The sequence below is a fragment of the Cheilinus undulatus genome, linkage group 11, assembly GCF_018320785.1.
Source record: "Cheilinus undulatus linkage group 11, ASM1832078v1, whole genome shotgun sequence".
Taxonomy (NCBI): domain Eukaryota; kingdom Metazoa; phylum Chordata; class Actinopteri; order Labriformes; family Labridae; genus Cheilinus; species Cheilinus undulatus.
This window is the reverse complement of record NC_054875.1, coordinates 14,221,570-14,246,846: the sequence shown is the minus strand read 5'-3', so window position 1 is coordinate 14,246,846 and position 25,277 is coordinate 14,221,570. Positions and strand designations below refer to the sequence as shown.

Genomic DNA, 25,277 nt, shown 5'->3' with positions numbered 1-25,277 from the left:
CTGTACTTTGCAGACTATTTCTGTCTGGATTTCCAGGAAGCGAGCTCGGGATGCTCTGACATTCAAGACGCTGTGAGTGTGTTATTAGTCAGGCTACCTGGCGCGGAGAGATAGCACTGAACTCCCTCAACCCTTTGAAACGCCGGGGACTGTAAACCCGCAAAGCATCTTAGGCTGGCCTCCGATCAGTGCTGCGGCTCTCTCTCCCTCTCTCGTGCTGTATTGATGCCTGTGCTCGCTGATGATTCCAGATCAGTGTGTTCATTTTTAGAGGCTTTACACATGCCAGCCCAAAGCTCTCCTCCCTCTTTGAAGTGTGGACACACGAAGGGCAAAATGTTGGCTAAGAGCCCAAAGAATCTCTGAAAGCTCACAGAATCGTCTCGGAGTTGTTATTTACGAAATGCTTTGTTTTCCCGTGGTGATAAAGATGCCAAAATAACCTTCCATTTGCACGGATTTGAGCTCAGATCTTATTAATGTTTTATTGTTTGCATGCACGCTAAAGCAGAGGAGAAAGGGAGATGCATTAGTCATGACTTCCTTCCTTATTGTGGAGTGATGGACAAGAGCACCTTTACTCAACTCAAAACAAGTCTTTAAGTAATTCTATAAGCTCCTACATGTCTTTATAACCCACTGAGATAGAAGCAGGTTAGTTCAGGATGTGAAGGGCTTCCAACTAAAATGAAACATCAGCTGTCTCACAGAAATAATAAAGTACCTGACAAAATGATTGACAACTCAGAGCCCCAAGCAGAGATAAAAATGAAATGAGGTGTATTATGTCCTTCAAAATACAAGATTTCACCAGTAAGCAAAGTGGTTTAAATGGTGTTGTAATGTGTGATATGACCAAATCTCTTCAATATTTAACATTTTGTTGAAATGCATTTAGATTGGAATTCGAACCTACAGGGTCCTATCATATGCCCAGTGCAAAGCGTTTTGGTGTGCAGCACAGGTGTCTTTCCTATTTCCTACCTGACACAGTTTCCATTTTTACACACTGCACTCAAGCCGTGTAAATAGCAAATTTACCTGTGCTACCATTTACACCCATGGTGTGTTTGCTTTAAAGCGAGGAGAGGTCATCTACTGATGCTTCAGCAAAAATAACATAAAACCATACAGCAGCATTTTTCATACTGTCTCCTCTGTGGTCTGTGTTTTTGTTGGAAAAATGAAAAGAGAGAAGTTAAGATCTCCAATGAAAATAGCTGTACATCAGCCAACATGCATAACTGTTTCTTAAAGGGATAAAAGATGATGCACTGATTGGTTAATTCATGTCAACTGGATAAAAGGATCTGTTTGGTATGAAATACTTAATTTGCAAATGGCAGAACTCATTCAGATCATCTGCTTAAACCTACTCAGAAAGTCAAATACGCTACATGGACAAAAGTATTCACTGACAGGGACTATAGTGACATTGTATTCAAATACATGTATTTTAATATGGCTTTTGGAAGAGTAGTTTGTCACTCCACAGAACACGTTTCCACTGCTCCACAGATCAGTGTCGGTGTGCTTGGCGTTGGAAACTCATTCCATGAAGCCCTTGCCAGTTTTTGTGCTTACATTAATGCCACAGGAAGTTCAGAACTCTTCAGCTATGAAATCAGCAAAGCGTTGGCAACCCTGCTCCATGATTTTATGTTGTCTTCTGCTTCGTGGCAGAGGTGCTGTTGTTCCTAAATGTTTCCACTTTCAAATAAGATCACTTACCGTTGACTGTGTAATACCCAGCGGGGACAAAAATTTCACAAACTGTCTTATTACCACTGCCGAGGAGGTTATGTGATCGGGTGGGTTTGTTTGTTTGTCATGGACGGATTTTCATGAAATTTTCAGGAAATGTCAGAAATAGCATAAGGAAGAAGTGATTCGATTTTGGGACTGATCCGGATCACCGTCTGATCCAGGAGTTTTTTAAAGGATTCTTAGGGCTAATGGCGGAGGTCTGCGCTCTCTAAGTGCTTTTCTAGTTACAAATGTGGCATCCATCACAGGAAGGCACCGAGACTGCATGGCTAAGTGCTTGATTTCCTACTTTGTCACTGCTTAAAATCATTTCCAGTTACATGTCACAAGCATACTGTGCTACCTTGCTTGTGCATCTGCAAGAGCAATTGTATTATGCAAAAACCCACAGCTTCCATTCATGCTGGGGCCAGGGAAGTGTGCTGTACTGGAGTGTGGCACAGAGCACTCATGATGGTCAAACACACTGGACTTTGGTGCTAAAGTCTACCTGGACATAGTAAGGATAGACTTGTATAGTTGCATGCCATGGGTGCATCTTAATGTGACACTAAGAGCTTAGCACTGGTGTTTGATAATTTAAGGAAAGGTCGACTTGAAAATAAATTGCTGGTGTAGGGCAACGATAAAATCACCTGTCCAATGCTCAGAGGATATAGCCCTCAAATTAGCAGTCCTCGGCTTACATCCCAACCTCAGACATTACTGCCTGTCATATCCCAGTCTCCCATCCCTGTTTACACCTCTATCCACTTTTCTGTCATTTTAAGAAAGGCAAAAACTTGGAAAAAAAACCCCATAAAAATCCTGTTGGCACTGATGTCGCCGAGTCAGTAGAGCAGTGTCTCCATTTATAGCGGCTATGCTCCTCAAAGGACAGATCGCTGGTTTGACTCTTGACCTGTGACCATTTAATGCATGTAATTTCCCACTCTCTCTCCTCCACAATATCTGTCTCTCTTCAGCTTTCATGTAAGATCCAAAGCCCCTGAAATCTTTCAGGAAAGAAAAGGGTATTTCTTATATACCAGCACAAAACTTGTTTTAACATGTGCCTTCATGTTAAATCTGCAGTACCTGCAAATCAATGGATCCCTAAATACAGTTCCTAACACCTTTAAACACCCTTAATTGTTCAGCTTTACTGAAAATATCTGCTGTATTACTCAGTGAAATCAGGCTTACTGCTCAAACCAGATGCTTCATCATTTTGACTTTCAGAGCTTGGAGCCATTTAAAATGTGTTCCTGACCTCAGAGAAAGAGTTGTGAGCATTAGTCACTAACTGGAAGAGGCAGAAAGTGGACATATTTTTTGGTATTACTAATTGCCCAAATGGTCGTTATGTTTGATTTGTTTTTCTTTCCTGTGTCAAGCCCCTAAATAGCTTGATATGTGGATGAGTGAAGTCCAAATTAGCTCGACTGTAGCCACAAAGGGAAGCCAAATGAAGATACTGTGCTGTGCATTTTTATATGCAACAGCTTCACTGTCAGATCTTAATGGCTGCTTGAGGCAAAATTGCCTCTGAAGGCTGATGAAATACAAGTCACTTCACAATCTGCCACGACAAACAGACACTGATATTTTAGGGAACTGTTTTTCTTGTTTGTCTGTTATATTTTTTGTTGGGTTGTCAAATTCCTTGTTTGAATTTTGCTGCTGTTCCCTGTGGGCCAATAAAGAGGATTCCTGAAAGCCTGAGACTCAAAAGGAGGACTCTCAGTGTGTCTGGAATTGAACATTTTTGTAATCTTTTTTATTATTAGAAACAATCACGCATTCGGTAGAGGGCTAACATAGCAGCAAGGCACAAAAACATGCTGTCAACAAAAATATACAACCTTTGTGCTCATGGATGTTTGGAGGGAGGAAGGGAAATACAGCACAATCTTAGAGCAGCTGGAATGAAGAGAGGAGGAAATGGCCTGTCATCCTTTAAAAAATGTCTCTAGAGTACAAACTGTCTATCCGATTTTTTTTTATCTATACAAATTCGATGCAACAGCCAAAGAGCCCATCAGAGAGGCAAAAATCTTCCTCAGATTAAGTTTTCTTTTATAAAAGTCATATGTTTTCAGGATCCTATATCAAGTCATTTGTACTCCTGACATGTCACTAAGGGCTTCATGTGTCCTCTTTTAGTGCCTGTGTTGAGAAGTAAGCTCACAAATACATTCTGTCAAGAGTACCCAAGTGCTAACATACATAAAGTATGCTCGGTGCATATACGTTTTATGCCGTTGGGCTAGTATCATTACGGAGAACTGACATTTATGCTGCTGCCCAGCAAGTCTTTGGTAATGAGAGCCCTCACTTTTTTAATGACTGATAACATTATGGGACATAATGTTTCTTCAGCGCCTTACTCCACTAAAGAAGCCCAGCATTAGTTCATGCAGGTGACGGTAGTCATACTGTATGCCCAGCTGTGATCAGCTGACGGCAAGCTGATCCTAATTATCACCTCCCAGCTCCCATAGCCAATCACAGCTCTTTCTCTCAACACAGTGATGTATGTAAATGTGACGTACTTCTCACTAATCCCTGCTTGCATTAATGCTGATGCACCAAGCTGCTGCTGGCAAAGCTTAGCCTCACTCCACCCCAGCCTCCTCCTTTATAGCACAAAGCTTGTTCTCATATTCAGAGTCATGCTACTATGGATTTATTGATATTGAACTAATTTTATTGAATTCAATATGCATTGTCATAAATGTACTTCCCTATGTGTGTGTGTGTGTGTGTGGCGGGGGGGGGGTTCTTGCCATGTGCTTCCTGCAAAGTCAGAGCATGCTGCTTGACTAACCCAGGGAACATCATTTGAGCAGCGCCTTCTCTGCCAAGTAAAGCTGTGTTTCCATTTTGCAATAAAATTGTTAAATGTATGATAAGAGTGTTCCGACTGAATTGTGATTTTTGCACAGGCACTGCCTTTTTTTAAACATACAAAACCAATGTAGTAGCTTTCCTAAGCAGATAAATTTGCCAGATTCCATGTCTGTCATTAGGCTGATTGATCTCACAAAGCTTCAAACTGAAATGCTTGTTTCAGTCAGATAATGACCGGGCCAATCAGAATTATTCAAAGCAAACAAGATGCTAGCTACAGGTGTGATTTAGTTGTACTGCAAGCCTGTAAACAATGGTGGACATATGGCTGTATCAGAAGTGGTCAATAATTCTTTGTTAGAACAACCATACAAAAGCTTTTCATGAACTTATTCTCATTTTAATGTTGCTTTGGACAAAATAGTCTGCTAAATGAAACTGGAGATTTATGTCATTTTAAGTATTTAGTATAGATCAAATGATTCAGTATATCAGCTTTGACTGTTTAGGTAGAGTTGGCCATCTCTCAACCAGAAGGTCAGGATCTTTCCAGAACTTCTGCAGCCACATATTGATGTGTCCCTGGGCAAGACACTTAGCCCCATATTGCTCCTGCTGCATCAGCGACATTTTAATGTGTGTGGGATTAGTTAATACAAGGGCTGGGCGATAGGTGTAATCAATAAATCAGGTTTTTGGAAATTGAGCAACAAGATTTTGTCTTAAACTACGTTGCAATAAAATCTAAAGTAAAGGAACTGTTAGAACAACTAATTATGTTTTGGCAACGCTGAAAAGACAATGATACACGTTTTACCTGAATGCTGCTCCTTTGCAAGAGGTGTTCTCAAACTTTAGAAAACATCCTGCTCAGCTTTTATTATCAATCATATCTCTCTCTCTGAATTCTGTTTGTAAAAATCAAACTTAATATAGTCTGTGATGCAAAATTTTCATCATTTTAAGTCCAGTCAATGTTTGTTTATATAACACATTGAAAAAACCTCAGTTGACCAATGTGCTCCACGGGCTTAAAACAATATATTAAAAGATATAATAAAACAAACAATAAAAGCGTAATGAATGACACAATGAAATAGGAGCATTTAAAAAGAATATATATAGAAATGTCAAGCTCAACTTGTATTAAAAGCCAGTGCAATTACAGTAGGGGGGTCATCAGCAAGGACACATCTGGTGTGTTGATCACAGTGCTCTGCTTTTCCTCTTCTTCTGTCTTTGTTCTCAATAAAGGAATCCAACATTTTGATTAAAATTTAAAAGTAAGGTTTGTAGTGATTATCTCATCTAGCTCTTCAAAAAAATTGCTTAAGTCCCAAGTGTATGTGCAAAAATGCACTGCTTACAAGAATGGTTATTCAGAGTTTTGATTTTATTGGGTTTGAGATGTCAGGAGTTGCATCAGACCGTTAATGGTCCTCACTGGAATCCTTTTGATTTCTGTAAAGAAGGGAAGTGAGTATGACAATTTGTGATGGACATGGATGTCTGTGTGTTGGTAGTGTATGTATGAGATCGAGGCGCTCTCTGCCAGATTATCCCGGATCTTTTCATAGAGCCCGGTTTCATTACAATGACAATGGGAGATCAGCGTCAATTACAGCGTCTTTGCGTCGTAATCCAGGCGGCTGATAAAAAAGCTGGCTTTTAGACCCAGAACATGAGGTGACATTTGATTGCTTCAACTACTACTGCATGTTATTTAGAAATCCGTCTATTAAAGTATCTATCCAGTTGCTAGCCATGTAGCTGTCTGTCTCTTCAGTTTTCCCTCTGATTACAATTTTCCCTGATGATTTCGGTGGGAGTTTTTCTCCTCCTCTTCTCCTTCCTCTGGCTGTTCATTTATGATGAGGAGGGCTTTGGATTTTATGTGTATGTGCCTGTATGTGTGTATGTGTGTGCATGTGTGTTAGAGGTCAGTGGGGAGTGAGGCTCCTCATAATCCGGTAATCAAACCAGCTGCCACCCGACCCAACCCCCACTCCTCCACCCATCTCCTTTTCCTTTCCTCTCCATCTCTTTTTACTGGGGCTCTGTTTTTCCTCTTTGTGTTTATTTTTCTCTCTTTTGAGCTTTTTTCTTTATGTCTGTTTGTCGTTAGGAGATTGGAAACAGATTTGAAACATCCCCTATCAGTCTTGAACAGTAAATTATTATTGATCTGTTGTTTATGAAATACTCTATTTACAGTGCTTTTATTCTCTCTTTTCATTAATCACTGGTTAATATCCCTCTGGCCTCAATTTCATTTCTCTATCTTGTCTTTTTCCAGCTCCTCTGTGCTTTTCCCAGTTTTTAATAAACCTCCTTCACCCTCTGTTGCCTCGCCGTTCTTCCCTGTGTCAACATCCTCCCGCTGTCTCCTCCACCCCTCTCCCACCACCCATTGCTCCTTCTTTCCTTCTCTGCTTTTCTCTCTTTAATTCTTTATTTCCACCACTTGCTGTGCCCTTTTTACACAGAAACCCCTCGTGCTTTGTATCCTGACTCTTTCATTCTCTCTGTCTCATTGTTCACCCTGTTTCACCTCCTCTACATCTTTGTACGTCTGCAGAAAATTGCCTCCTCATGCTAGTGTGGTCATGTGCATTTGTATTCTTTTATAGCTTATTAGCCAGCTTGTCGCACCAAATAGCTTTACAATAACCATTGTAACCAGGCAGTGGGTTGTGTCTGTAGCCAGAGAAGATGAAACGTGTCTGGTGTCTGCTGTTGAGACGTATTGTTGTGTTGGTGCGGGCTGGGACCTGCTGCGTTTCATATGAACTCATTTTGTAGCAACAGGGTTGAAAGACAAGAATCACTGTGAGGAATTTGTAACCAAAGCTGAATGTGAGGAGACAGGGGAGATGAGAATGTTTTTTTTCTCCATGAGAGTGCTCAATGATACCTCTTCATCTCGCTCCTCTCTCTCTCTCTCTCTGTCTACTTGTTCAATCACATGAAAAGAAAAGCTCCTGGCACACCAACATATGTAGATGTAGAGGAAACCTTTCATCTCTCTGAAAACTGCAGATTTTGGATATTTTCCATGTAACTTTCATAACTGCCATTGGATATCTATTGAAAATCTGTCTGTATGCAGATGATCAGCAAACAGAAATTGCTTGCTGTATAACAAAAAATACTTAAATATGTTTTTATACTAGGATTCAATCAGGAATCAGGATAGAGGGACAGAAGAGAAGACAAATTGGCATCTTTTACGAACTGTTTTAATGCAAAAACTGTTTTTTTTTTTTTTACTGTTCTACTTGAGCTTTTCTAGTGTTAAAGGCTGTACATGTGAGAGTCTGAATTCATATAACTGAAAAAGTCTACTGATTCTACACTGAAGTACAAAACAAGCATAGGGGTTCTCCAGCTTGTGACATATACAGCTAAAAAGGGAAGAAATGTAAGAAAAATAAGGAGGCACTTAATAGACAGTAGGTATAAAATGATTGCATGTGTTGAATCTTTTTGACTGCATTTGACTTCCACTGCTGCAAACACAGTTAACATTAGATAAAGCTGATGTTGCACCAAAGTAACACTTCTTTGGACCAAAGCAAAGCTTTTCTCCAGCCGTCTCTCCACAAACCCCCAGCTCACCCCTACCTTCCCCACCCCTCCCTCGGTGTTTGCTTAGTGAAGCTGTTTGCAGGTCTGATCTCCACTCAGATATGCAACCTGAAGTTAATTTGGCTCTTATTTCTGCAAAGTGAGAGACCTAATGGTTGAACAAGGACAGCATAGAAAAAAAAATCTATTTAACCTCTTTGAACCTTTGGATAGAATAGAAGCAAACTGCAGGAAGAACCCTTCTGTTTGTGTGAACACAGAGCTGAGAACAACAAACCTGAAGGGAATTTGACTGCACTGTTTTTGAACTTTTATTGTTGCTATAGTAAGTAATGGTATATTTTATATCAACTATGTTTAAAATGCCACATGTTACACCTATAAGAAGTATTTTAGTTAAACCACAAATAGTATTACCTTGAAAAGCTGAAGGATAGGTCAGATTCTCAGTCTGCTATCAGGTGGATCCATCTTGCAAAATTTTCAAGCTAAAGTGCTTTTTCTTGAGCAGAGAAACCCATTAGTGTCATTTTGAGGAAAGCGGTGGTAACTATAGATGCAATTTAGTTGTACAAGCCTGTAAACAACGGTGGCTGGTGGAGAGATTAGCATGAATGCAGCTAAAGCAGTGGAGTTGTCATTCAAACAATCAATCTTTATTTGTATAGCACTTTTCATACAAAACTAGAAAAGCACTCGGAGAGCGCAGACCTCCGCCATTAGTCCTATCTCCCAATAGTACAGAATCCTTTAAAATATTCCTGAAACCGGACGGTGATCCGGATCAGTCCCAAAATCTAATCAGTTCTTCCGTATGCCATTTCTGACATTTCCTGAAAATTTCATCAAAATCTGTCCACAACTGTTTGAGTTATGTTGCTAATGAACTAACAAACTAACAAACCCTCCCGATCACATAACCTCCTTGGGGGAGGAAACAGTGTATTGGCAAATATGTCAGGACATATTTGAGGTTAGGTAAAAGTGTGAAAACAAAATAACAAAAGATGAAATAAAAATAAAATGAAATAAAACAAGATAAAAAAAGATGCTAAAATAGGATTAATAACACTAAAAGATAGCACAGTAAAATTTGATAAATAAGTAAAAACACATAAAAAGACACTGGTTAATTGTGATAATATATGGAGATAAACTACTAAAAGACAATCCTGAAATCTAAGCAGAGTAAAATAAAACCTAGCATACAAAAACAGATCACTACAAAAAAAATTAGTGAAAAAGTCAGACTAAACTGGAAATTCAAGATTTCTGTAGCATTTCCTTATATGTTCTGTTGCTCTGATTGGCTTGCCCCTATTGTGACCCACATGCATTGTAAAAACTACTGAACAAATGATAAAAATATCAAAGACATTTACATGCATCCTGATTAAAAAGGTTAAATTAGCAGAAAGGGATGTTTGACTGTGCTCATATATGATGGGAATGTGATAGGACCACAGCAAGTGTAAGTGTAGAACACAGAACCATAGACCAGTTCATAGTGTCAGGTACATTAACCAGAATCTATTATCAGTTTTAATACAGTGCTCAGGATTTACCAGTAATGAGTAAAGTTTTCAATGATAACAGCCATGAGACCATCACCTATATGCACATGAGGTACAGCATGAAAATATGTATCATTATTTTGCCAAATCTCTGAAATTTTTAATTATTTGTGAAAATAGTAAGTATTGTGTACGTTTTCAGAGTAATTTATTTGTTATTTTCAATTCCCAGCCATGAAGCGTTGTAGCTAAATGTTTTAATTGTGGGGCATTGTCTGCTTCTAGTGTTTGAAATGCTTTTCATTGCACCAATGAGTGCACCATACAGCTCACTATACAGAGGGAATGCTAAATATAAATGCTTGTGTGAATTTTGACTCAGCCTATTGTATACAGAGCACTGTCAGGCCAGAGTAAATTTACTTCTCATGACCATTTTAGAGCAAACACTAGAACGGTCACTTACCTAATGCAGCTGTCTCTTAGCCTCAGTTTGAAGATCACTGAAATGGCAAATTTGCTTTGACTGCTGTTGCTACAATCTTGATTGAAAAAGGCCCTCATGTTTGTGTTTGTCCCTGCTCCCACAGGATGGCTTTTTAGCAGTGTTTTACTTTTGTTTTTTCACCGCGGGTGATTTTTTTGTCTTTATAGTCGAAAGGCTTTTTGTAAAATGTCATACTCTCCTTTTAAACACTAAACAGCATTGATAGCAATCGTCGTCTTTCCTTCAGTTTCCCTTGTATTTGTACCTGTGCATGAATGTGTTTGTGATAAGATACTGTATTGCGAGAAAGTGTCCTGCATGTACAGTGATCTTTGCTGCATATCTCATGACATTGTTGTGACCTCCTCACCTCGTCTCCTCCTCTCTGGCTCCCATTCATTTATCTCTGTCTCTTTACCTCCTCTCTCTTTCCTGTTTATCCCTGTTGTCCCTGACTCTTCTCCCTTGTGCCACCCCCTTAATCTATCTACCTTCTCTTACTCATTCACCTGTTCCCACCTACCTATCATTCTGTGTCCTCTTCCAGCCCTCTCTACATTTTCTCATCTCCTGCTCCTCTAGCTCCACTGTCCGCCCTCTATCGACCCTGTGATTGAACACAATATTCACTCACCTAGCCTTTATTCTCCTACTCTCTCTTTTTTACTCTTCAGATGGCGTCTACAGCATTTCAGCCCAATGTGTTTTGCGTGTCCTCATCATCACAGAGGACATGCTGGGCAGCAGTGTCACCGTCCGCCTCCAGAACATGTCTCAGGAACATTTTCTATCACCACTGCTGGGCAACTTCCTGGAGGGCGTGTCAGCGGTGCTCTCTGTGCCCGTGGAGGATGTTTTTATCTTCAACATCCAGCCAGACCTGGATGCCGCACCAGGAGGGATCCTGAATGTCAGCTTCTCTGCAGCACTGCCAGGCGGACTCTTCTTTCCGTCTGAGGCCCTGGAGGAGCAGCTGTACCTGAACAGGCCCAGGCTGACGTCACTGACGCAGATGGAGGTCAGTTACAACAATAGTGAATATGTTAAAATCACATGCTAAGGTGCTAGCTTTTTGTGGATGTTTCTTCTCAGGGAAAGAAGCTCAAAGAAAGCACAAAGAGAAATGAGTTGCATGTGAAAAAATGCATACAAATAAATCATGTTAAGAGGCCCAGCCAAGTTGTTTCAAATACAGTTTGACTGTATTCACTTTAACGAGCAAGGGTATGTAGTGCAGGTGACAAATACAGTCTACAGAAGTAATTCACAAATTTAGGGACAGGATTTTCGCTCTTCTGAAAGAGAAGTGTCTCTAACGATAGGACTAACTGGGGGATGTTTCTCTCACAGTGCCTAAGTTAGATTATAAAACTGAGATGAAGTGAATGGTAATCACAATAATCTTTGCTGAACAAACAATGTAGACTTTTTTTGAGATTTATTTTTTGGGGGCTTTTTTGCCTTAAAAACAGAGAGGAGGCACAGGCTAGACTCAAACCAGGCCATCCCAATACAAGGGGAAAAACCTAAGCACTAGGCCATCTTTGCCCCTAATGCAAATTTTTTTGGTTGAATAAATCAGATCTTTAAATCCATAACTAGATCATGAACTTTTATCAAGGGAATAAAATTCGTTTAACTGCTGAGTGAGTGACAAAAATGATAACGTTGTGCTTTAATTTTTGGTATGGGGTTCTCCTTTTACATTTAGACCAGTAGTTCTCAACTGGTCAGGCATCAGGACCCACCACCATCTCCACATGAGAAACTGTGACCCAAATTCAAAGAAAACACTTAAACCATTCAACTTGATTTCATGAAAAATGTTGCAATTTGGACCTGAAATGGAACAAAACATGACTAAACAAAGACACGGGACAAATGTTTGAAAAGCAAGACTGCCCAAAATGGGGAATAAAGGGGAAAGCTTTCTGGGGTCCATTGTAAAGTTAATCTGATAAATATATCTTAAATTTAACCTGAATAATAGCCACTCCTTTTAAAGCAACAAAAAATGAATTATATTTATTGGTGCGGTAGAACAGTATATCCTTTTCAAAATGTGAACCCATTTTCTTAAAACAGAATTACCTTCTTATTTGTAATGTTAACAATGTGGATAGGCACATTGCACTACCAGAAAGAAACGTCAGACTCCATAGCAAAGCCATGCTGTGTGCAAACATCAGGATACCAGCCAATAAAGTAGAAGGAACTGTAATAGCTTTAAGGGAAAATTTATAAAATAATTACAAAACAAAGACAAAATTTGGGGAAAAAATGGTTAAAAGTAGCAAATGTTGGCAGAAATAAGTCGTGAAAAGTGGTTAAAGAGTGGCAAAAAAAGGTAAAAAGTTGCAAAAATAAGTTAAAAGAGGCGACATAAAAGTGAGTTAAAGAAGAAAATATGGGTTAAGAAAGGAAAACGTGGCAAAAATGGGCTGTAAAAATGATGAAAAGTTGTTTAAAAATGGCAAGAAGTGGCTAAAGGTGGCAAAAATTGGGTTATCTCAGGGATATTTCATGCAGGACACGTCATACGACCAGCTGTGATTAGCTTAAAGCCAGCTGAGCGGAATTATCACCTCCCTGCTCCCACAGCCAATCACAGCTTTCACTTAACACAGCGGTGTATCTTAATATGATGTAATCTCTAATTACATTAATGCTGACGCATCACGCTGCTGCTGCTGGCAAAGCTCAACCTCCCCTCCACCACCCCAGCCTCCTCCTTTAAAGCATAAAGCTTGTTGCACCCTTGTATTGAGATTTGCACTATATGGATTCATTATTTTTGAACTAATGTGATCATATTCAGAGCACATTGTCATAAATATATCTATCTAAATGGAGTTTCTTTGCAATGGGCTTTGTTGCTTGACTAACCCAGAGAACATCTTTTGAGCAGAGCCTTCTTTGCCGTGTACAACTGTTCATTCATTGCTATAAAATGGTGAAATGTTTGACAAGAGTGTTCCTGACTGAACTGTGGCAAACAGGTGGAAACAGTGATGAAAAGGGGTTAAAAAGTGGCACCGATAAATAATGTTAACATCAGAACCCAACAACAGCTTGACACACCTTTCAGTTTAAAAATAAAATAACTGTTAGCGGGGACATAAGCACCAATGCTACTGATCCAACCCACATGCATTGATATCATTAATAAATCACAACTGGGTAGGGCCCATTTATTGGTTTTTCAGGGGCCCAGTCAACTCTTTGAGTAGGCCTACAGGAAGGCATTCGTGTTTACATTTTATTTTATTTCCCTTTTCACAAGATAGCATGGAAATTCTGGTAGTTTCTCAAGGAGTTACCTTGTTATCATGGGAAAACTTGGAAACCAATGATTTAGGATTTGCCCTTAATTTTGATGGGTGACTGTAGATAAGAAGATGTCCTTTTTTTAATGCACAGTAAATAAAATTTTGCCACCAGCGAACTCTCAGCCAAAACAATAACACAAATGACAAATAAAGACCAGTGCTGCTCAGCTTCACCCATCTCTGCTGTTTACTTCTTGCACAGAAAACAAACGATTTGTTTTGTTTCATATTTAGTTCCAATAAATACACATTGACAAATTACTAGAGACATTTTTAGAAAACCTTTCTATGAAAACAAATCACTGCCATGCCTGCACAGTCATGCACATTTAAACAGCAGCTGGAAATCTCCAACATGACATACTGTATATGAAAAACACATCATATTACAACACACTGTGCAAGAACATGCATCAGCTCAGCCATCTGAGCTTATTGCATGTGAACTGATAATAATGCAATACAGATGCCTTGTCAGAGCTACCATATGGCTATAGGCAGCAACACACTGATATGACCACTATATGTTTTTATGCATGAACTCACACACACCTGGACCCAGCATGTTCATCATTAGTTCCAAACAGGCTTGCTTCCTCTCTGCATAGACATGCATGAGAGAAAGAGATGTTTTGATAAAAGAACAGGTGAAACCCAGAGGACAAAAGATAAACAAAGGGTCCAAAGAGAGCAGAGTGGTGTCAGGAGATACTTAAGCTCATGCGTATGAACTTACTGAACAGGAAGTGTCATGCAAACATACATTAACACATGCAACCTGAGTATAACTTCTACTACTGTATATGATGACACAATGTCATGAATATAAATCATATCAGGAGGCAGCAAAAAGCTATCTCTGGAGGGTTAGTGGTTTTACAAAGTAAAATAGATAGAGGGGGAAAATGAAACTATATATATAATAAACTCTGTTGATCCCCACTGGCAAAATCCATCACTTACAGCAGCTCAGAAATATAAATAAATAAATAAACAGACCAGAGAGATGGAAAAGTCTACTCCCCACCTGAAAAAAAGGACTGGATCTGAATACTAAAATGCTGCAACATTATCTGTTAAAGCAAGTTCTTTTTAAGTATCTAAGTCGATGTCATACTGATCAGGGATATTGTAAAAAATATTGTTCAGTCTTTGTAAGGTCTCTCTTGGAAAAAAAAATCTAAATGTCAAGGGTTTTGCAGGTTAGCCTGTAGAACGGCTGGACGTATTAATGTTCTGACCTGGCATTAAGTGAAAGGCTTGTGGTACAAATGTTTCATGGAGAGTGTGGCACATAATTTTAAACTTTATTATTATTAGTTGTACCTTTGTATCTTTTGTTTCCTGTTCAACTTGGATCATCATAGGCTATTATATTTAAACTAATTTTGGTGAATTCAATAATGGCATGAAACGTGCTTGCGTGTTTAAAGCCTGTGAGTCGTGAGTGAGGGAAAAATACGTCATTTATATCATTGTACGTTATTGCTTGGGCCTTTCATCACTGAGAGCTGCGGTAATATTAAAGTAAATCATTAGTACTTTACCACATCGCGTAGGCTTACGTCTGGATGCTGGCTGCTTCGTGTTTGTAAGAGAGCGACAGTTTAAAGTTTTGACAGGTAAACGGAATATCCCGTCTAGTGATCAAAAACGGTAAGTTTTTAAGGTAACCTTAATTGTGGCCTACTGCTAGCATTACATGAATCAACCATCAACGTCCGTTTCGTTAGAACCGAAAAATATTTAGCCATACGACATTGCTAGCTAGATAACGCTAGCATGCTAAAATGTTTAAAGCAGTTCTACACGCTAGCTTTTATTAAGGTTACAGCCTGATTATATCTTTATTTTGTTAAATAGACGTAGGAAAAGCTGAAATTAAGTATTCATATCATATCCATTAAAGTTTGGCCGACTAAAAATATATATATCCTCTTATTTTCCGAGTTCAACGTCTAAATATTTTGTGAGAGTGATTAGCCCACAGTATTCTAGTATTCTCTTTAGTAAAAAGAAAATCTGAACTATTTAGTTTGATTCCGTTTTGTCTGGACATAACAAAGTTTATCAACAAAATATTGACTTCTGTACATATTTTATTTAAAAAGATAACGTTATAATTATAACTAAATCCTATCCAGACCATCCCTTAGCATTAGTGCTACATGTGTACAGTCATTGTAACAGGAAGGCACAGGTGAAATCAATTAGCTTAATTAAGACTGCAGTTAATTAGGTGCTCCAATTTAAGGGACATGGATGTGGTTATTATTTACATCAACTTACATAATGACATATTTTAGACAAACTCAAGGCACTTGCACTCTATTGAGTGTTTCCTTTCTTAAAATTTTACTTCACCACAGTTGGTAAGTAAGTGAATGACAAACAATTTAGTCTGCTACTTTTATCTGACAGCTGTGGTTCTTATGACATAATGGAGAAAGTTGTTTATTTAATATATCATTTATATGGTTTATCGTGTGGCAAAACTTTTAATTTGTAATTTTTTGATAATGTTGGATTATGTACTCCAACCTACTGCATAACTCACTCATTCCCAAAGGCTGGGTTGAGACCCATAGTTGGCTCATAGCTTTTTTGGGTTACCAAATGAGTTTTTTTTTTGTTTTTTTTTAGAATTTGTGTCCTACATGTGGGGAACCACACTACAGCACTAACCCTCTGCACCATAATAAAACACAAAAATGGCTCTACCAGCCACTGAATGGCAAAGGAGCTAAATTCACAGTTATTGATGCTTGGCTGATAAAAAGAAAAGCTTTGCATTGTTCCAGACCAGACAGCAACTGAAAGCCCAAGGGGTCGAAAGCAAAGAAAGCGTATGACAGAGGTGAAGTGGTCTCTTCCAGGCTTTTAAAACAGAAAGCGTCATGTCAGGACCAGACTGAGTCTGGATTAACATTATCCAAGGTAACGCCAGCCATAAGCTCAACCAACCAGCTGAGGATGGCACAGAAATAAGACTCGAAAGCAATAATGTACAGAAAACAAAGGTGTTGGGGTGCTGTGGCTTGTACCTTGTAAATGGGTCACCAGAAAAAAAAAGTTCAGGAAACACTGGTATAAGCCATGGATGTACTAGTAGTCTCAGTGGCCTTCATTGGTCTCTAATGAGGCATTAAAACCTAAACAATAGAAATTACAATAATGAAAATTGTATATTATGTAACTTGTCTGTATGTCAACTTAGCAATTCCTCTCATTATACAACTCTAACTTGGCAATATTATAATTAAAACAGATGAGTTATAAATAATAAATCCCCATGTTGTGTGTACCAATACAAAAATGAGTTATTGATACCAGATTATGTTTATTCAAGGCTGTGAACATGCTTATCCAAATAATTTTAAAAAAATCAACATTTTAACGTGGGATATGATGGTGATTGCTTGGCTTTTTCAGCCAGCTTTACCTGTAGTATGGAGGAGATGTATTTAGCACTATCATCTTAAATTGAACTGAGGTAAAGTTGCAACTGCAGGAATTTACATTACATTTAAGCGTGTCTGGATCATGTTTACACTGTTTAATTGGCACTTTGCATTAGAAAGTAGAGTAACACAAGCTCATCTGAAATGGCACAGTGTTTAGAATGTGTACGAGAGTATTTTTAGCTGAGCAAAATAAAAATTTTCAAGGTGACTATCAACATCTGTTTCTCTTCTCCAATCCTTCCAGGTTCTACCATTTGACGACAATGTGTGTTTGCGTGAGCCATGCCAGAACTACATGAAGTGCATTTCGGTGCTGCGCTTCAACAGCTCCGCTCCCTTCATTTCCTCACCCTCCATCTTGTTCCGACCAATCCATCCAATCGCAGGCCTTCGCTGCCGCTGCCCTGTTGGATTCACGGGTGATTACTGTGAGACAGAGATCAACCTGTGTTACTCCAACCCCTGCCTGAATGGAGGAGTCTGTGCCCGCAGAGAGGGAGGGTACACTTGTATCTGTCGGGAAGACTTCAGTGGTGAGTAGGAATGACAGTAGGCGTTGTTTTTGCTTCCTTGGCAATGCTGAGGGTTTTAAAATCACAATATCATCTGATTTGTAATCACCTAATTGCTGTCTTATTCTTCCTTAGTCTGATACAGGATTGTGACAGTTGCACTATCATGGACAAAATGAAAATGTTTAGTTTCATTCTCATTTGCACAAATCCAAAAATGGAAACCATCAAATCTCAGAGAGAATGTTGTGATTTTACATCTTGATGTGAAGGATTGGCAGAGGTTTGTTAAAATGTTTAATTTTTTGCCTGGGGTTAGTGAGCATCTGAACAGCCATACATGAAAAAATAGATATCAAAGAAGCATTTGAAAGGAAAGGATGAGGTACAGTGTGTGCATTCATGTGTTTGTATTTGGCACAGTCTTTAACTCTGCCCTGGTAAACTTCAGCTGACTGACGTTGCCTCTTTGTTTGTGGCCCACCATGAATTGCTTTTTGATCTGCTCGGTTTTCACTCTTTTGTCATGTTGGGTTAAACAACAAGAAAACAATCTCTCTGCCTCCTGGGAGTGCTTCTCCTCCTCAGCTCTCTACCTGTTATTTAGTCTTTTACAACACACAGACACACAAACACCCCACTACTGCTGCCACCATGAACTCCTCACTCAGTTATACTGTCACCAAACTAATTTGTTCCCTCTTGAACACACATTTCATTCTATTCTATCTTTTCCCAATACTCCAGACTTATTTTCTCTCCCTCTTTCTGTTCCTCTCTCTTTCTGCCCCCTCATGCTGCTGCATTGCTTCACTTTTCAAGCCACTGAGAGGATGTAGGAGAGGATAGATGCTAGGAATGACAGTGTGTGTCTGGGGGATATTTCACGTAGCCTTTTATTTGGAATCAAAGTGAGCTGGAGGAGAGAAGAAGCACTTTTCTTTCATGAGCAAGAAAGAGTGTTTTCCGAACTCCCATGGAGATGGGCAAAATGAGAGATAAAGAGAGGGAGGAAATTAGTGAGGTAGAAAGACAGAGCAAGTGTAAGGTAAAAAAAGAGTCGAGGAATAAAAAAAATACAGTGAAAAAAAAAGTCTGGAGATCCTGACAGAAGGAAAAGAAGAGAAGATGACATTTGGAGTATAGGGATAGGTGATGGGGAAAAATATTATTTTTGACTTGTGATAGAATTTATGCAAATAAACTTTGAACATTTTTATACGATAGGAGGAATTGAATAGCTTAACACACATCAAAAATAGCCATTCCTCAGCCAGTTAGTCTGCAGTTTTGTGCGAGCACATGAAGGACAGGCAGTAGTTTCCACCCACTTCAGTGCATTGTTTAAGCTGCCACTGAAGGAGGAGAATGTCTGCTGCAGGAGAAAAAAAGTAATAAATGGAGCTGGGGAGCACCAAACAATGGCTGTGAAAGTGAGCTCTGCTATCCTCCAGCGATGAGGAAACTGAGGACAAAAAAAAAATGTTAACAAGATGTCAGTTATGACATTACAGTAGTGCAGCACGCAGCCCATCTCAATGGCCTGCATCTATGATAAGCATTTGTTTTTACTGATCTTAATTACCTGGCTCCTTCAGTTTAAGCTGAGACCTATCAGATGCATCCATTTATAACTTTGCAGACAATGATCTCTGAAGCCACCCAGCCCATATGACGTAAGCCACAGTCTCCCTTCCCTTAGACCTAATCTGTGCTGGACAGCCACATTTTATGGGAAACAATTTTTTTCACTGTGTTTTCCCATTTAGATTATTCTTAATTACAAAAACAGATATATCCATGAAATGAGCATAAATTAATGGAAACTATTTTCTAAAGTTTACTGGATGGACTGTAAAGTTCTTTTGACCTCCAAAAACAACTGCTTCAGTTCTCACTCATTCATTTATGCAGTGCATTTACGCAGTGCTTGTATGGGGCCATTGTCACCTTGGAACATTGAAATGTAGAGCTATGGATCATCTGCATAGTTATGGAAATTTATTTGTTGTTCTCTATGATCTGAGTAAGGATGGAGCCTCAGGTGACCCTGCATGTAACATTTGTCTGCTCTGATTTAGAGCTGCCTGTTGATACAAAGTAGTGCCAGTCCTTTAACATAGAATGCAAACCAATGTAGTCCTTTGCCAGAAAGTCCCACCCAGTTTTCCCGTCGATAGAGTAATATATTGTGATAGTAACACTAAAACTAAATTCCTGGCTGTGATTGTTCATTAAAGTCTTTTCTAGACATCTTTTTCTGGGTCAGTTGTTTTCAGGGTCTGTGGGAAGACACCTAAGATAACAGACATGTCTATATCAATAAACACCAAATTAACATCAGTCAATCAGAGTAAATAGTCCCCCACTAGAGGTGGGCAGTAAACCGGTATTAATACCGTCACCGGTAAAAATTTTGCTACAGAATGGATTTCTGCAACACTGTCATCACCGGTTTAAATGCCTACGTTGTGCTGTGATGCACAGGTGGAGCACATCTGCTCCCACAGCTGGTGGAGTAAGTGATTTGTGTTGGACAGCTCAGGCTGAGTCCAGTCAATAGCACGTTTAGCTCTAGTGTTACATGTAGCAAGGTAACTAACCAAATGTCACCCACTCTTGCCATCGAAACTAAGCATGGTTAGCAGGCAAAAATGTGGTCTTTCCTGTCAAAGTTTAATGGCTGTACCACAACAAAGTCATTGTGCCGTCTTTGTCAGCCTGCCTGGGGCTTTAACACGAGCTAAGTGCTGCTTTGGCTGGTCTTAGTTTGTTGAGAGCCCAGCGCTGCAGGTCTTCATCTTACAACGGCTTAAACAACCATTTAAAGGTCTATTTTAACTTTTTAACTTTCTTTTCTAAGTCCTAAGTGAGTCAAAGATCCAGGCTGCAATGTTAAATGAGGTCAGAAAAGCTGCTCTAAACTAGCTGCAATAACTCTCTGGTACGGCTACCTAAGCTAAGCTAACTCGATGCTAAAAACACCACTTCCATCAGGCCCTTCACAATAAAAGTCTGCGGCTGTTATTTTTCCTGAAATGCCTTTATTGCGAATGCCTGCACCAGGAAACATGTTCAAGTCATTAGCAGCTTAAAACACCTCATCAGGACAGAGATGAAATGTGAAACTTGGAGTGAATATATCGCCCAAGCCTATCCCCACAACACACTGTAAGCTTCCCTTTCTAGGTGGGGGAAAAAAAAAAAAAACCCTGAATGTGCCAGAATGGCTGAGGCTCGGATGACAAATGATGTGTCTCTGCTAGGATTTATTTCTGTCTGTATCTAACTGTTCTGATTCACCAACTTTCATTGCTCACTTGGCTACAGCTCAAGATGGGTACCAGCCAGTCAAAGATTTTATTAGATCGATCTTGCACAGTTTGACACACAGTTAACCTGCGGGATCGCTGTGCAGAGAGTGAAAAAGGAGGACAGAGACAGAGAAGACAGAAGATTAAAGAGTAAATAATTGATCTTTAGAGTTAATATAAAAGGGGTGACAATTTAGTGTGGGAGAAAAAAGCTGGACAGAAAAAAAAATAGAAATGGTGAAAGATGTCACAGAGGAAGGAAAGAGTGCCAACGGAGAGATGAGGGCAATGTGAAGAGTAGACGGTTATGACAGCAATATGAGATATGAAGGAGACAGATGAATTCAGAGAGACTAACATGGAAGCGGGACTTCAGGGGCGAAATAGGGCGAGAGACGTCTAAGAGCAATGAAAGAGAGAGAGGTGGAGGACATGAGGTTAGGGGTTGAGCGAGGGAAATCAGATGGATTCGGGGTAGCTGGTGTTGTGCTTTTCCTTTCTGTGTAGGCGTCGGGTGGTGTGGTGTCTTGTCAAGGCCTGGGGCTAGTGAGAGTAAAATGGGGAGGAGGAGTAGAACGAATAAACAGGGACGAATTGATTCTGCAACACACAGAAATCTCCAGACATCTTCCAACCAAGTTTGCTCTCTCTCTCTTTTTTCATTTTTTCATCCAGACTCTTTCATCCATCCCCTCATACTGTCTTTGTGGCTTTGAATTGCTTTTCCCCGAAACTCTATGGATTGCTTTCACAGCAGCCAAGCCTGGGGTTTGATGGAGACTGGAAATGTTGTTTTCCATTGAGTGATTAATATTTTTTAGCCTCGAACACGAGCTTCCAGCAAACCTGAGTAAACTGTGGTTTACAAACAATTGTTTGGGGTTTTCTTTGGGCAATACAAGTCACATCTTTGAAGTAAAAATAACTACCTGAAATCATAAAGAGGAGAGTACACAGTGTCAGTGTGTGTGTATCAGTGGCATCAAATGCGTTTTTGTTTAGAGGAATTTCATGTGGAAGGAAGCGCTTTATCAAAATGTATAAGTGACAGAACTGTCTGCTTACTAAACTACTGATACAATAATCATTGTATTTTTCAACATGAGAAACTATTAACAGACTCCTTCAACTCAACCTGATTAAAAATAAAATAAAGTGAAACAACAGCATCAGCTGAAAAAGTCTCTTAAAACCAGAACAGACTATTAAAAATGTAATCCAAAAGAGCTTTCAAGATAATACTGACTCAGCCTTTCCTGTATTACACGACTGTACTTGTGACTGGAAGTGGTAAATGTATTATCTCTTCAAGGGTTTCACTGTGTCTTTTCACCCCCTCCACACATAAGACAAAGGATTTCATACTACCCCTAACCTCAGGCTAACCCTTTTCTGAAACTCACTTTTAAACCCAGGATAACTAAGCTTTGATTCTGATAACGAGGGTTAAAAACTGTTTTACACATGAGGCAGAAAACCCTGCTGTGTAGAAGGTTAACCTACCTGCATGGTGCCAACCACAAGGATGTAGAAACAGTATGAGACTCTTCTTCTGAGGGGGTCATGCATGGTTCAGCTGAGCACTAAATACCCAGCCTTAGCACAAGGCTTGAAAGGAATGGGTGATGTACTGTATGGTTCCTCCAGTAGTTTGAATTGTGTCTTCCTTCTGTGCGGCTTCTTTTTTTTGGTGTTTTTGAAAGTGGGGCTATTGTTTTTTTGATGATGTTGCACCAATGAACCTAAGTTTCTGCACAAATAGGAATTTTAAAAAATCCTCATCATATTGGAAAGGTTTAATTTTACTGAAAGGTCAATATGAGACTGTACCACCCCAGCAGACAACATTTTATTGAAGCATTAGAAGACTGTTTTAACATTGATATTGCTTGCCAATAATAGAAATCAAATGCTTGTGAAATTAATTGTATACTTTCCTAGAGGTATTCCATATTTCAAGACAATGCATGCAGATGTATCAGTGTTAGTAATATTTGTCTCTAATCAAGGTTTAATTTTGGGTTGTTGTAGTTTATTTATATACCTGGAGTTTTGTGTTTCAGTTTTATGCTGTTTCTTTCCCACCGTTATTTTGATTTCTAGACATCTGCCCTCTCAGTAACTTTAGTTAAAGGATTTCAAGATTAGGGAGTTGCTGTATTTATACCAGGTTGGAGTAGTTCGTATGGCCTATGTAAACTTATTAGACTTGAAATGGTTCCCCATCTTTTTTTTTGTATCAAACACTGTATTTTAAGAGCAAATCACAAAAGTAGCTTTGATAGTTATAATGGATTTTTTTTGGGTTTAGTTATTTTTACCTTCATGGAGACTTTAATTCATCTATTTTAGGGTCCCTTTAAAGTCAAGAATTTGTACTTTCATCTCCCACGTCTTCACACTAAAGTCAGCTGAAGCTCAACTGTCTGCATCAGCACTTCTGTGAGCATTTAAATTTTTCTGACCTGTATCTCTTTGGAAATCTGCTTTAAAGACAAAACTTTCATCAACGCTGAAACCAACAAGCGTAGATGAGCGACAAAAAAGAAGCTCCCTGTGAAACAGCAGACAGAAAGAGAAGATATCTGATTTTTTCACAAGCTGAGAGAATACTGACTCAGTTATGATAAAGAGAAATGCACATTATGTAGATAGTAGTATGGTAAAATACCAGAAATATGCCCTAAGAACTGAAATAGAAGATGGGAGACTCAGAAAGAGAGCTATAAATGCAGGCTAAATTAGTCTGAGAGAAGATACAATGGGGAGCCAAGAAAAGAGAAGACAGGTGAAATGAAATTGATTGGTCTGATGTATTGATATGTACTTCACACAGGGAAAGCTCAGAAACAGAGAAAGAGAGTGGGAGATGGAGACAGAGAAGAAATGCGGTAGGCAGAGGTGAGATTAGTTTTAGATCTGATAAAGCAGATATGCATGTTACACCGAGAAATTTAATCCAGCTGATAAGAAAAGGAAACAGATCACACATAAAGAGTAAATGAGCTGAAGGTAGCTAAGACTGTGTGAGGTATAACATAGAGTCTAAATAAAATTTAGCCTTATGAAGAGGGTGTGAGTGGTTTGAATGATTGAGGAGAGGTGAGAGGGAAAGAAAAGAGAATGATGGGAGAAATTTCCTAAGTTGAGAAGGAATTGAAGGTTTGGCTGTGAGACTAAAGTAGTTTTGTTTAGGTAAAGACAGAATACTAATGAGGAAACAGGGAGCATAATGTTAGGATGAATTAGGCTACTTTGGGGAATGGGGGGAGTGAGTGAAGAAGGCAATGAATTCAGAGGAAGATAAAACTTCATTATATTTGGCAAGATACATTGGAGGACATATGGAGAGGACATATAATTTATTTAGAGCCAACACATGGTACTTAAAGTCTTATTAGATTTTTGCTAAAGTAAACACAAAACGTTAAAAAATACTACTGCCAGAAGGGATAAGGCACAAGTAAATTACAAAGTGCCTTGAGCTGTAGACGTTGTAGACAACTATATAGGACAACTATAACATCAAATAACACCATTTTAACAGGAAGGAAGTTTACTCTTTGCCTCCACGAATCGGTGGAGGCCCGAACAAGGCTGCAAATAAAAAAAGAATGGCATACATGTGGTCACGAGTTACAGTGTATGAAAAAACATACTGCTAGTCCAAAAGTATTGGTAACTTGGAGCTTAGAAGATTTTCCCAAAATAATATCAGTTAAGCAAGCAAAAAAAAAAACAACCTCTCAAAATCCTCCCAGTAGTGGTGTGCAGTATACCAGTATCAATACGACCACTGATACAAAATGGATTTTTGCAACATCATCATCACTGTCATTGTTTTGTGTTGCTGTGCATACACAAGGCCTAAAAGACGTGGCTGTTTGCAGAGGAAAGAGTTATGTGACGGACGGCATGGCAAATAAACATTGGCATGTAAAGCACTTTTCTTGTTATCTGACTACTCAAAAAGGGCTGTTACACCACAGGTCACGCTGACCAATTCCATTAAGCCATTGATGATTCAGAGAAGTGGGATGTGGCATTAAACAAGGTTGGAGAAGAACCTGTAAACATGGTTGCTCAGTACACTCACCAGTACTGCTACTAAACCTAAGTTAGATATATAATAGGCTATTTGACAATGTCCTCACAATCATAGTCTAGTTGTTACTTTGCTTTGAGGGCTTTACAGTAACAGTTGTGTATTTTAAAGTATATTTAACACGGTGAGATTACTTTAAATATACTTTAAATATACTGTAATTACTGTAAATATACTTTAAAATGCACAACTGTTACTAGATTCTTAATACAAAATCCAATGACCCATACCTAGAAAATATTAAAAAAGCACTCAAAGGAATCTCAGCAGTTTGCAAAAAGACCTTCAAAATGGCTCGTTTTGGCATCCATAACATGTCAGTTGTTTAGCATTTTATTGAATTCATATCAAAGCACCAAAGGGAA

General features: G+C 39.0%; 1 protein-coding gene across 1 annotated transcript in view; it reads left to right on the top strand.

Annotated features, from left to right (window-relative positions):
- Nucleotides 1-25,277, top strand: part of celsr3 (cadherin, EGF LAG seven-pass G-type receptor 3) — a 163,862-nt gene that overhangs the window by 33,455 nt on the left and 105,130 nt on the right. The window contains exons 2-3 of the mRNA XM_041798985.1: nucleotides 10,863-11,206; nucleotides 17,226-17,514. Of these exons, the coding sequence (XP_041654919.1) occupies nucleotides 10,863-11,206; nucleotides 17,226-17,514 (633 nt within the window). The remainder of the gene's footprint in view (nucleotides 1-10,862; nucleotides 11,207-17,225; nucleotides 17,515-25,277) is intronic.